The sequence below is a fragment of the Aulonocara stuartgranti genome (assembly GCF_965226115.1).
Source record: "Aulonocara stuartgranti genome assembly, chromosome: 18".
Taxonomy (NCBI): domain Eukaryota; kingdom Metazoa; phylum Chordata; class Actinopteri; order Cichliformes; family Cichlidae; genus Aulonocara; species Aulonocara stuartgranti.
In genome coordinates, this window is record NC_138954.1 from 29,155,930 (window position 1) to 29,170,208 (window position 14,279).

At 41.0% G+C, this 14,279-nt stretch overlaps 1 protein-coding gene across 1 annotated transcript in view; it reads left to right on the forward strand.

Annotated features, from left to right (window-relative positions):
• Nucleotides 1-14,279, forward strand: part of rem2 (RAS (RAD and GEM)-like GTP binding 2) — a 39,966-nt gene that overhangs the window by 9,633 nt on the left and 16,054 nt on the right. The window contains exon 3 of the mRNA XM_082514572.1: nucleotides 1,081-1,154. Within this exon, the coding sequence (XP_082370698.1) occupies nucleotides 1,081-1,154 (74 nt within the window). The remainder of the gene's footprint in view (nucleotides 1-1,080; nucleotides 1,155-14,279) is intronic.

A 14,279-nucleotide genomic window follows, 5' to 3' on the forward strand; every position in this document is an offset into this window, starting at 1 on the left:
TACCAACGGCAGTCGCCACAGTGATTCCAGACGTGCCTGTATTTTAAATGTATCATAAGATTCAATGTCCATTACTCAAAAAAATTGCCTTTTGAGATCAGATGATGGAAAATTAAGCATGCGATTCAAAATAGTGACACATGATGTGTTATTTCTCTATATCAGGGGTGTCGAACTCCAGGCCTCAAGGGCCGGTGTCCTGCTAGTTTTAGATATCACCCTGGGTCAACACACCTGAATCAAATGATTAGTTCATTACCAGGCATCTGGAGAACTTCAAGACATGTTGAGGAGGTAATTTAGCCTTTAAATCAGCTGTTTTGGATCAAGGACACATCTAAAACCTGCAGGACACCGGCCCTCAAGGCCTGGAGTTCGACACTTGTGCTCTATATGGACTCAATCTTCACTGTCTCATATACGCTGCTGCTGTGAATATTCAAAAATGTCTATTAATCTGCAACTGAAAACATTTCATTCCCAAAATAATAAATCTCGTTTCAAGTAGCATTTGGTAAAAATTGACCTTGACTTATAGGAAATGGGGAAAATCTACCTTTTTGACGAGCTGTTTGAAAAGATTTCCTTCTTCGGTAAGAGTAAAGAGGCTTGGACCGAGAGTCGCCGATAAGGCAGAGCAGTTAGACTGGGCTTTAACATATAGGCTTAAAACATTTGTTTCATGGGATTCCTTGACAGTTAAGAAAATGCGGAATATCACCATCATCATTTAAACTGGAGCAAAATAGCATTAAAACATCTGCATTATACCGCCTTCATAAACACATCATTTAGCTCCAAAGCCCGGTCTTTAAATGCTTTGCTGTAATCTTCACAGATAATGATGTAAGAACTCTCGAGTAGGTCAAGGACAGTTTTTAAGACTTAAACTGGTTCATCAGTGTCTTGAGGCAGAATATGCAGACAATCTACTTAAGTGGTGAATATTGTGATTCATTCTTTTTATCGCCACAATTCCTGTTATGATTTTCTTTTACAACCTGTCAGACCCCCCCTATTTATTCTTAACATGAGCTGCATTGTCCTTTCTTATGTGTGACGAGGGCGTTTTGTTTGCAGGTGAGGGCTACGAGTATACGGTGACAGTGGACGACGAGGACAGCAAAGTCATCATTTTTGACAACTGGAAACAGGTGAGTGACTGATAGCTTCGTCCTCTCTCTGTCTTCTTTTTTACACATTTAAACCAGTTCTGTGTCCCTTCTCACTCAATGCCCTCTTTCTCTTCCCACTCTTTATAATCTTTGCCTGTACTGAAGAACAGGGAAAGCCATTTGTCTGATTTCACGTGTAAAGAGGTGTAAAGAGAGTGCATTCCTACTTTTGCTTTTACACCTACTTGTGCGTTTGCGTGTGTGTCCTCCACTGTAGAGGGAATCCTGGAGAAGCGTTCGCTGTACTTGATCTCTTTGAAGTTCTCTCTCTCAAAAGTGGGAATCACTCAGTAGTTAACAACATATGTTTCGATTCACATCTGCTGAAAAAAGACGACTTCTTCGCAGGCTAAAATTGCTCCTGCTACGCATCATCGGTCTTTACAGTTGAACAGTGCGTGCAAGTTAATGTGACCTGGTGGTGGTGATTGTCGTAGCAGGAGAAACTTGAGCACCAGCAGCCAGCTTGTCAAAAAAAAAGATCCTTTTGACACAGAGCGTATTATGCAAAACCAAAAGGCGTGCAGTTATTAATGGCTGTTAATAATGTGATGGAACAGTAGAGCCCTCTAATTAGTATGTAGGGTAGATCATCCTATTCCAGATGTCCACTGGGCTTTCTCTTTTCTTAAGGTTGAATTAGTCACATTTAACTCAGGAGCATCCACAGCAGGGGTGCTCACTTCTTCACTTTTCCTGGTGCCCCTTTCTCACCTCCAGTGTTGTTGCCTTGCAGTCGTTGTGTTTGAATACCCTCGTCTGTTCTTTCGGTGGCTTTTTTTCGTGCTTGCTCGCCTCATTCTGCTGGTTAAATCTTGCTGAGAGTTAATTATATTTGTTATTATGTGCGTGTTTATACAAGGCAGGGCATTAAGGCTGAAGCAACAGAAGCAGTACAGCGGGGAGCTTGGAAAGACTCCAGGGCCGTCTGCACTTGGTGGGGCGAGGGGCAGCAACCCTGTTCAGCATCGCGTTTATGCTAGTATTTTGTTTTGTTTTGTTTTGCAGTAATGCCACTAGATACAATATATATGCACACAGTGTCTAAAGGCAGAGTGTCCCACATAAAAACAATCAGGTGCAGAAACAGATGTCATCCAGATGTCTAACGCGTGGCCGGGCATTGAACTAGCACAACATTAACCGCTGGGCACTCTCCATCCCAAGAGGCCAGGCTTCTGGTCTTGTAGTGAGCCGCAAGTGTTCTCCATGGGGCAACCCATCCTATACCCAAGTTACCATAGCAACATGCACAGACACACACACACATACGCACTCAAATGTGGCTGAATTAATCACTCACTCGCTCACGCATGAAATGATGCTGGAATAGTCAGCATCCAACCCTGCTGGCTTTGGGGCTTCATCCGTTCTCTGGCCTGGCCCCATCCTCTTCCTTTCCCAGCAATGCAAACTGCCAAAAAAATGTGAAAAGGTGGCATTTACACCCATAGATTGCTCCTTCAAGTACTTCTCGGTTCGACTCACAACTGATTGGTACATGGACGTCAAGTCGGAGCTACAATTTTCCCCGAACTGCAGGGAGCGTTGCACAACAAATCACAGGTAGAGCGCACCGTAAGGGCGAAAGAACCTGTAAATATGTACAGACTGTACCTGCGTGCGTGAATGCACACTCTGCATCGGCCTGGTCAAATGTGTAAAACAACACCAGCAAACACAGCCACAGAAGGCTGAGAGTCTGCTTGGCCAGACACTGGGACGTTGTGAGTGTTGATGACGTTATAGGGATAGGATGGTTTAAATAAGTCACGATGTGCCAGAAATAGAAACACTGGCACACTTGGCGTTGACCTAGCCAGCCTATGTTGTCCTCCACTCTAAGCCTGAGATTGGTCATTGATTTAAGCTTTAAACAGCCAGTAGGGTCTCTGTGTCAAAGACCAAGTGGACACCTTTTCCCTAAGTGAGTCCTGAAGTTTCCATTGTTATTTGATAGCTTAAAATCTTTATATTTATTGTAAGCAACCAAAACGTGCAGCCTCAGGCCTGGAAGAATGTAGGGCAATGATGCACAGTATGCGTGTTTATCAGCATGGAGTGAGGAGAATTTGCTGCTGCACCTAAGGGTAGGATCGTTTATTATGTTAAAGCAAGTCAGGATGCAATTTGGAAGAAGATAATTGCTGCTTGACCACATTTCTTATCTCAATTAGGAAGGAAGAAAAACACAGTTCAACCAGCCAATTCTTGGAGTATTGAATTCTGTCCAGAGAAGCAACTCCCTGGACATTTTTCCCTTTCCTGTTTTGCTGTTGTTTAGTCTTAAGAGAGTCATTCTGCACTATTTACGGTTCCCCATTTCTTGCCCAAATCCATATAAGCTATTATACCTAAGCAGTTCTGTTTGTTTTAGTCTCCGGTGGGACACTCATCTTGTGCAGATAAGTGTGTAAACAAAAATAAAGGTTGAAGTCACAGTTTTGTGTACTATATTTAAGAGATCAATGTCAACTAGAGAAATTGATTTACTGTATATAAGATTTATACTGTTGGTCACAAGTAGATGAACACGACATCAACAAAAAGCATGTTGTTTAGCATTAGCGCTCCGCTAACCCTGCTGCTAACTCTGCTAGCTGCTTCAGCTATCCATTAGCCCGTTTGTTGTTTCTAGTCACTGTACCTAGTAAACACCAGCATAATTTGACATCAGTAGCTATCTAGCATGGTAGCTAATGTAGGGTGACCACATTTTGATTTCCAAAAAAGAGGACACTTAGCTCAATCATGAAGAACTTGCTTAAAGAAACATATTTAACATATTTAAACGATGCCTTCACTGTGCGGTTAATTAATTGTGAAAAAAATATGTCATATAGGCTTTTACAAGTCAACAAGTGCAAAAAAAGAACTTAAAAACCTCTGGAATTAAATAATGGTACAGAAATAATGCTTAATCTGCATAAAAAAAATTACCAGTATGAGGGCTAGACTGGGAGAAAAAATTGACCAGGGTATTTTGACTGGAGACCGGCCCACCAGGTATTATAGGAAAAACCATAAAGCCAAAAAAACTTTGGTTGTAAGATTCAGATAATTATTTTTTAAAATCTAGACATTTTAAATGAGAATAAGAAAGAAAGGTATTTCTTTGTGCCCCCTTTTCCCTGTTAATGCCCAACCTGGCCCCCTGGCAAAACTTTGCTAGACCCGCCCCTGCACAGTTACCAGCTGTCAGCTACATAGAAAAGGATCCTGGTGTTATTTGTCTCTCAGAAACAGTTCATAACTTCCCTTCAACTCATATATGCCCACCTTAAAGGTAACCCTGTTTCTCCATCACCTGTTTAGCTCTGATGATTCAGTAAGGACATTTCCTGGTTTCATCTTCATGTTTCCCTCTCACCACATATCCAAACCGATATCATATCACTATCAGTAACATCATAGCACCCGCCCACCTGTATAGAAACTCCGTCATGCTAGCTAGTACGCAGTATGAGTTATTGTAAAAAGTTAGCACAATGAAAATAAACTACACCTAAATTTGGTTTATATCTGACCCAGATAGACTGCAGGTCATAACTTCACCTGAAGTTCAGTTCACCTGACACTCGGACCGGCGGCCGCCTCGGGTCTCTCCTCCTCCTGCCTCCCGTTTCCCTCATCCACCTGCTAGCCTCTGTGGAAGCTCCGCCATAGACACCACCAAATAACTGAGTTATTTTTACACACCGGCCAGCATCTGGCCAATCCACCACCTTTGATTGTTTATACCGTTACAAAACAACAACAACAAAACCATCGGCCGTAAAAACGAAAAATCACCATCGGCCCACCAGGCAAATGCCCGGTATGCCCGATGGCCAGTCCAGCTATGGTCAGTACGAGGGAAATTTCTTTTGCAGTTCGTCTGAAAAGATGCACTTGCGCTTTGGGATCGTTTGAACATCATTAGGCGCGTTGCTGCGCGCTGTCAGTCCTGTCCTTGAGTGCAGAACAAGCGCTCACAAAGCAGCAGTTCGGGGATGACGTCACACACATGGGTCCTCGAAAATCCCCCCGGACAGAACGTGAAAAGTGCACATGTCCGGGGAAAAGAGGACGGTTGGTCACCCTAAGCTAATGGTAAAAATTTGCTGACCTGGCTTGTTTCAGATGGATTGACTTATTACCCTCAGCTTCTTTGTTATGTCAGTGTCTATCAGTATTGGCAAAGAATAAAGAAAAGAATAAAAAAAGATGGGAGAAATAGCCTTCAACCATGTTATGAGTGTTAACACTGCATAGCTTGTACATACGTCGGGCAACGTTCTTTTTTAAAATGATAAAATAAGAGTAATAATGGCAAAGAACAATCTAATGTTAGCAAGGTTTTTCTAAGCCCAAAAGTCAGATCAAACCTTATAATTCTATGGTCATGGAACAATTCTAATATTATTAATACTTTATTGTGTTTTGGAAAGAAATCCTCTTTTATCCTCAATGTACATAGAGGTCATGGGTCAAGAACAGAGCAGCATCTGGGCAGGGATTCAGGGATTTACTAATAGACAGTTCTGCAGGGAGCTGGTTCCACACACTGACATATTTCAGCTTGAAACTAGGTCATGCAGGGACACCCATTACTACTTTATCCTTTTGTGTATGTTCTGCTTGTGCACTTGTGTGTGTCTGAGGTGGCGTGCAATAGTCTCCATGGTGCACTAACGGTCTTTATGGTGTACTAAGTCTATGCTGTGATGCCAGCTTTATTCAGCAAGCTGTGGTCATTCATGGTTGGATTATGGAATGGGTATGTGTGTGCAGGCGTGTGTCTGACTTACTCAGTGCAGGCCAGATGGACTCAGATATATGTTTCCTTAGGGTTGTCTTTGTGCAGCAGTAAGTAAGTAAAAGAGAAAGAGCGAACCCACTAACTCGGCATTACATCTGCACTAAGCTTCATCATCCTATTATCAGATTTTGACTACCACAGAGCAAGGTGCTCCTCTGTCCTCTCTTCTTGCATTTGCTCCGCCTTCCTCCTTTGTCCTTTTCCTTGTCATTTTCTGTTCCTCCATTCATCACCTTCGCATCTTTATTGATCTTCCTGCTCTTTCATTTTGCTCTGACAGCCAGTCAGTCAGACAAATACAGCACAGGCCAAAGAGGCAGGCGTGTGGAAAGTGCATGTGATTACTTTTCAGAAAGATGAATGGAGGCTATATACGCCTATATATATATATGTCTGTGTATGTTTGTGAAAATTGTGTGGGGATGTGCTTGACCCTTTTGTTTCCATGTAAAGGCCCTAAAGTAGCTTTGCTTATGTATTTTGTGCTGCAAAGCAAACAGCTTGCAGTCATTCAGGATGTGTGTTTGAAGCAGTGAGAGGATGCTCACACGTCCTCTCAAAAAAGGGCCAAATGCTCTGATTCAGCCTATTTTTTTTAAACCACAACTGGAGGGGATAATAGTCTGAGTGCTCACAGAGCCACAACATGTTATGCAAATCATGCCTGATAAGTGATTCATTGTCCTCACTGTTAATGGATACTGATGTAGTGCGTGGCACTAGCCAGCATGTGAGTGGTTTTTAGAGTGCATGCTAATCTATGTGTGTGTGCATGTGTGGAAAAAGTTGTTTTTATAAAAAAGCTAAAAAAAAAACACAACAATGCATGAAAATTGGTAATCTTTCCAGTTTAATGACAGAGTCGTGTAAAGAAAATAGTCCTTTAAAACGCACATTTGATCGTCTTTGAAACATACAGATAAAAGTGTTGTGCTTGAACAGTAAAAGCCTTCTGTGCTGAAAAGCAAATTTATGACCACTCGTCCACCCCAAATTATTTCAGCTGCAAAGTCAACTCATTTTAAATCCCCCACAACATCACAATGAGGATTCAGATCTGAACTTTAACTAGTCCTTTCAGTAGCCCTCTATTTAATATTTGGATTTACTACTTTTGTCCTGTCACAAAGTCAGCTTGTGATTAAACTTCTACTTTTGGACCAATGGTCACGATTATCTTCAGGCACTTTTTGATATGATGCAGAGTTCATAATTGAATCAAGGATTACAAGCTGCCCTGTCTCTCAGGCTGTATCTCCTTAAAAGCTATTCTTGGTCTGCACAAATTATATCTGCTGTTCCTCTGTACAAACAATTTCTTAGAAAAACACATCTGTAAATCAGACATTCTGCTCTGGGGCAGAATTTACCGAGGTGGTAAGTCCCGGGCAGGCTGTCTGTCTGACATCAGCAGCATTTTTAATTCTTATTCTTACTTTTATTTTTTCATGTCTATTTAAGCGCAATTTATGACAGTATGTTTGCACTGAAGCACCGCAGCAATTTCCTAATGTTGTAAACCTGCTCAACATTTGGCAATAAAACCCTTTCTGATTCTGATTCTGATTTGCAGAAGATCTTTGCTATGATGAGCAAAACACTCTAGGCTCTGCCCCCACCCCCACCCCCCCACCCCCCCCAAGGAATTTGTATATGAAACGCCATTGAACCCTTCTATTTGACTGTTTCTAACTGATTTACTCGATTATATTCCCTTCATTACAATTTTTCGGACTCTTTTGGTAAAATCACTCTCCATCATTTTATCTGTTCTCAGAACTAATCCATATACACAACCTGACACACACAAAAAAAACCCCAACCCACAGTGTTCAGGACATGTGGTTCCTGGGGAAAACTAGCTTTTCTTCTTTATAATACAGTGAATGCATTACAGTGTACTTTGAATTACCTGCTAAGTTGAAGCCGACGAATGATTTGTTCAGCTTCAGAGTCACGTCTCGGTGCTGGGTCAGGCCCGAGGACAGGCTTTGATCCGATCTTTGATCCTTCGTCTGCAAACTTGCTTCATTTCAATGCTGCTGCGTTGGAGGAGAGGGTCGCTGGTCCAAAGTGGAAAAGAAATGCTTTGGTCTACTTTCACGAGGTTCACCTGACTCATACTGTTGAATTAATCATTGCACTAACAAGACATCTTATAAGACAAAAGCAGACACATTTTAAATATTTACTCTTGGAGGAGATTTGGAGGTTTATTTTATTTCTTTTTAACATAAGATAAACATCACCCAGGTGATTGTTGCAGAAATGACACAGTCTTCAACAACTCAGTGTTCCCACATTTTCAATCTTCACTTATTTTCATGAAATAACGAGAACATGATCTATCACATGAAATTTGTTTTAAGTTACTGTTCTTAATGTTGCAGTTTTCATCATCCTCCTTGTTCACCACCTATATGAGTCTTTAAAAAGTGCTGATTTTGATTCAGAGAATAGTGCAGAAACTTTGTTACACACTTTAAGCTTCTCAAATAGTTTCCACCAGTTCAAAATCAAGTGTTTGAAGTTTCAATGAGATGTACTCCAGCGCAGCTCCATCAATATTATCTTTGCCAGGAACAGGAAATGTGGAGACGTTAAGTCTTAGAAAGCCTTTTCTTTGTCATTTAGAACAGATTCTAACTAAAGCTTTATGTTTATGCTGTTTTTATGGCCCCTAAAAGTCAGCACTAAAACTAAGCATCATGAAACTGAGGCTATCAATAACAGAGAAAGTAATGCACAGTCATTAATGATGGGTAACAGCATGAGGCATAAGGAGGAGTCGTTTGAGGATTTAGCCCAAAGCTACATTCACCCACAGAAAAAAAGGCCATTCTTTATTGATAATTTCAATATAGAGCCAGTATCACAACTGTAGCTTTGGAAACAAATATTGTTCCTTTATTTTAATCGGGGTCGCAGATGCCAACAGACTTAATAAACTAATCCGTAAGGCCAGCAATGTTGTGGGGATGGAGCTGGACTCCCTCAAGGTGGTGTCGGAGAGGCGGATGCTGTCCAAGACAAAGACAATGTTGGATAACACCTCCCACCCACTCCATGACATGCTGGTCAGTCACAGGAGCACGTTCAGTGAGAGACTGAGATTACCGAAAAGCACCACTGAACGACACAGGAAATCATTCCTGCCTGTGGCCATCTCCCTGTACAACGCATCCACTTAACACACTGTTTGCTGCTACAACTACACATGTTTCTTTTCCAACTATTTATTTATGAGTGACTTATGTATGTATGTATGTATATATATGTATATATTGTACTATTCTTAGTTAGTGTATTGTCTGTCTTGTCTTAATGTTGGTTTAAAATGGAGCACTGTAACAAAAAATAATTTCCCCCAGGGATCAATAAAGTATTCTGATTCTGATTCTGATGACTGTGTAATCATCTGAGTCTGAGAAGCTCAGCCCCAGTGCAGGGAAAATTCAGACATATCTATTTATACATAATTATTCCTACCCATATGGAAAAGATATATATAAATCTTATAAAGTTTGTATCTGTCTTGTGTGAAACTTGTATGAAAAGCATACAAGAGTGAAAACAGATATAAGATCCCTTGAAAAATTATATAATGAAACTTGTATGTTTTGGATACTTACTAAAACAATATATGAAAGTAATGAGAAAGTGGCTACTTTCATGAGTAAATCATGTAAGCCTTATATGATTTACTCATGAAAGTGGCCACTTTCATGAGTAGTCACATATAAGTTTTTACTAGAGCAGGGCGATATGGCCCAAAATATTGATCACGATATATATTTGAAAATTTGCGATAACGATATAACTGACGATATAATTGATGCGAGACAAAATACAACTCCACAACATTACTAGCGCAAAAAGACAACCTTCCATTTATTTCACTAAAACAAGAAGCTGGTTTTTATGTACATTAAAGCTTTGTAAAAATGTAACAGTGCAAATGCAAATTTCTAGCTGAAAGTTTAACCAAAAGGCATTTCCAGTAGAAATGGGCTGACATATCCTGAGCATAACCATGTATAATATCCACTGAAGTTAAAAAGAGGTGCTTTGCAACATTAAACTGCAGTGTGCAGTACGTATGTTTCGGACCATAAGGTGCACGGGATTATAAGGCACATTAAATGGCCTGTATTTTATATAGCGCTTTACTAGTCCCTAAGGACCCCAAAGCGCTTTACATATCCAGTCATCCACCCATTCACGCACACATTCAAACACTGGTGATGGCAAGCTACATTGTAGCCACAGCCACCCTGGGGCGCACTGACAGAGGCGAGGCTGCCGGACACTGGCGCCACCGGGCCCTCTGACCACCACCAGTAGGCAACGGGTGAAGTGTCTTGCCCAAGGACACAACGACTGAGACTGTCCAAGCCGGGGCTCGAACCGGCAACCTTCCGATTACAAGGCGAACTCCCAACATTAAGCGAAACAAAGCAGTCAGATAAATCAAACTTTATTAAACTCATTCTTCTTGCTTCCTCCACTTCTGTACCATTGATTCATTAATGTTGAATTCTCTGGCAGCTGAGCTATTCCCATGTTGTTGCAGTATATTAATGACTAACCTCGTATTGTGGATGGATTATCTCAGTTGTTCTCCTGACTGAAGTTTCGTCCATTTACAGCATCCTGCCATGCGATTGCATTTGTCTCTAACCATGAGGAACCTTCACGTTAACTTTTATAAGTGGAAAAGTGTTAGTGTTCGTCCTCCAGCTTCACTGTTTATGTTATGCTAACATAGCTGTGTCGCTAGCGATTACGTAGCCCATCATTATATACCAGCTAGCCCAACTTCAATAACCCTACAAACGTCACTGCTGTTTAGTTTCCTGTCTTCATTTATGTTGGAAGTGATAGCAGAGCTGTACGTTTGAATTTTTTCAGAAATCTCTCAGTCAGAACATGCTATATCATGTTTCGGTAACTAGCGAAACTAGCGAGCTAACTTCCGCTAGCTTCCTGCTAACTTCTAACTCCGTTAAATGTAATACATTTTGTTTTCATGGATGCCTGGAAGTTAAACTTCATAGTTACACCTGGTAAAGCAGCAACGCTGATCGTTTTATTAAAGATGAAAGAATTTAGACAGTTTTTAACTCTCAGTGATGCTGCAGTGTTCGTTTGACCTGAAGTGTACGGAGTTTAGGACCCAGATTACTCCCAGATTTAAGAGCATCTTAGTCCGACAAATACGACAATAACGACGGCCGCTTGCATGTTCTGCAAAAAAATGTGCTTTGTCGTGTATCTGACGGACAAACACCAAACCAGTTCCACATCACTGAAGTTGCACCATTTTTACAAACCAATTCTGGTTCATCTGTTTCACTCAACAATCGGCCATGTGCGTATGAAAACAAAGGCACTGCGCATGCGCGTTTTACTCATATTCTATCGCAATATTTCATTTTCCTATCGTTGCCTAACATTATACCGGTATTACCGTGAACGGTATAATATGGCCCAGCCCTAGTTTTTACTATATCTTTTCCATATGGGTAGATAGTCAAACTTATGGATCAGATCCAGGGATATGTGAATATTGAATGTGTTATTCCAAAACAAATCTACTACTCTGACTTCTTTCAACTCTACTGAGAAGTCCTCCAGACTTTGAAACTTAGCACTAAAAGGTTTCCCTCAAAAAAAACGAAGTGGTCCCAGGACTGATGAACACTTCTTTTGTGTTTCTGAGCATTTAGCTGTGCCTCCTGTGTTGCGCTTGTCTGAATATCGCTGCCTTTTGTCTGTCTTGCTTTCATTTCAATTCCTGGTTTATTTTAAAGGTTAGTTCTTTTTGTGGATATTTGGGTTTTTAATTCCTTCTTTTATTCCCTTCCCTACCCTTGTTATTTTCTTGTTTGACTTCACCCTGGTGTTTACACAGTTTGCATTCATCCTGCTGGCTCTCTGCATTTGGTTTCCTCTTCTTCAGTTGCATTGGTTTGTTGGATTTTCACATTTTGGCAAAATGTTGTTCAATTCAGCCAGACGAGTCCCTGTTTTTAATCTTGATAATTCCATTAAATTCCCCTGAATGCTCTATTAGTACTGTGTGAATGTTGTGGATGATTGTATGTGCACGCGTGCCTGGCTTTTGTATTTGTGTGTGCATGGGAGGAGTTGGTATTGACAGATGGCCTGCTCTCCGTGAACAGAGAGAAGCTGCTTAATCAAGAGAGGGAGAGAGTTGGCGCTGTCCCGAGTTGCTCTGCCTCCGTTTGATAGAGAGGTGTATTTACTTGGTCACAGCCTTCTTCCTGGATCGGTTCATTGCCCATCTAATCGATGTCTACTCTATTTTTGTACGGCTTTTCTCGCAAAGATTTGTCCCTGATTCTTTCTCTGTCTTGTTTTCATTCTTCCTCCTGATCCCCCCCCAATTCATCAGTGACAGGTGGCCGGTAGCTCCCGTCCCCCTCCTTCCTTTTCCTCTGCTTGTCTTTTGCTGTGTGCTGTCAAACAGATAGCCTGCCAAGGTGCTCCCCATGAATTTCCTGCTCCGGGGTCTGATCGGGCAGTTCTTGGCCGCTTCAGATTGTTTGAATTTTTCAGCCGTCTGAAACTCTCTGGAGGGCTGGGATGTTTACCTTGGGAGCTGTAGATGTAGGGCACAGGCATGGGCACGCTCACACAAGCAGACTGTATGCGGTCCCAATTCAGCAGGCAAATTGGATCATCTGGTCGAAATAAGTTATTTTTTATTGATCCAGTCTTTTGTGGTTGTGTCCTATTTTCAGCTGAACTATGAATAGATTATGTCTGCTGATGGAATGCTATAGATTTAAGGTTTTGGATTAAACCAACCATCAAATATAATTCCTTTATTTTACAGTAAAGTCAAGAGAAAAGCTCCAAGCTAAAGAATGTTATATAAACTTAATTCTCTGCTATTGCGCCACAAAATGGGAACAGAAATGCACTGCACTTGTATTCCTTTATAGCTAAAGACTGCATGCATAGTCTGTGTTTCCCAAAGACTGGATATAAAACTTTGTACTTTCCACTTTATGGTTCTATTTTCATAATGGTTCCTGTATTATCGACATGTAGCCTCGAGAACGAGGCCTGACATTACACTGTGTGGTTTGGTTTCAGGTTTCTGTCTTTGGGAGAAAAATGGTTTGTATTGATTCAGTTTGTTCAACATAAGATGAAATGTCTTTCGTTTTAACCGTTTTGACCCCACTGACCCATTCACAAATCTATATTTCCATGTGCACGCTATTGTGGAGAAACTTTGCTGAACCCACAAAACCTCAGTGTCATGTTGTCATTGTCATGAAGGGAGCAGTTAGCTATGGATGCAAATATGTTCCTATGCACTAATAGCATTTGCCCGATGGCAATAGCTATTAGTGCAAAAAGACCTTTGGTCCTATCAAAGTCTATGGGGAAACCGCTTTATCTCTTAACTTTTGTAAACATTTAACTGCTGAGTTCTTGAGGTCAGTCATTTGATTTGGGTCATACTGAATAAAAAAAGCCAAGTCTCGGTTACACCATGTTTCAAAATTGAGCATTATCCTGGGTATGAAACACGCAACTGCATGACTTGTCAATCACAAGTTGTTTGCCAAAGACTGTGTAGTATCACAGTCAGACCCACCCCTCCACATCATATGCATTTTTTAGCAGTCATGGAGGTTATACTGTCTCTGGGACTGACTTTATATTGAAGCCAGTCTCAAGTGGTTCTTCAAGTAACTGCAGCTTTTTCAGTTTAGCTTTATTTTTCCAAACCAGGAAAAGTTTCAGCTTGTACATCTTGTCACTTGGCAGATCTTTTTAGTTTTATAGTTGGTCTCCTGCAGTGAATACTTTCTCTTTAACAACAAACAGCAGAAAAACTAACTAGGTTCTAGCTTTAATGTTTGCCGTGGGTGCTGTTAGTGTACAGCGGTTTATCAAGGAAGGTTGGTGGTTTGATTCTTGGCTGCTGCAGTCTGCATGCCAAATGCCATCGGGAAAGATACTAAGTCCAAGTTTCTCCGATGCGTTCACTGGAGTGTTAGACAGAAAGCATAGAAAAAAGTGTTGGTCTACATAAGGCATGTTTTATAAAGGGCTTTGATTGCTTAAGTAAAGTAAAAAAGCGCTATATAAGAACCAGTCCATTTATCATGGCTTTAATGAAAGTCTAATCTCCCTGACCACAAGGTCAAACTTAAATGTAAAAGCACGTTTTAGCCACAGACAGTTCAGTTTCCTTAATCTTGACTGTCTAATATCACTCACCCAACAATAGCTGTGTGACTGCTGCAACAGCAGAGAAG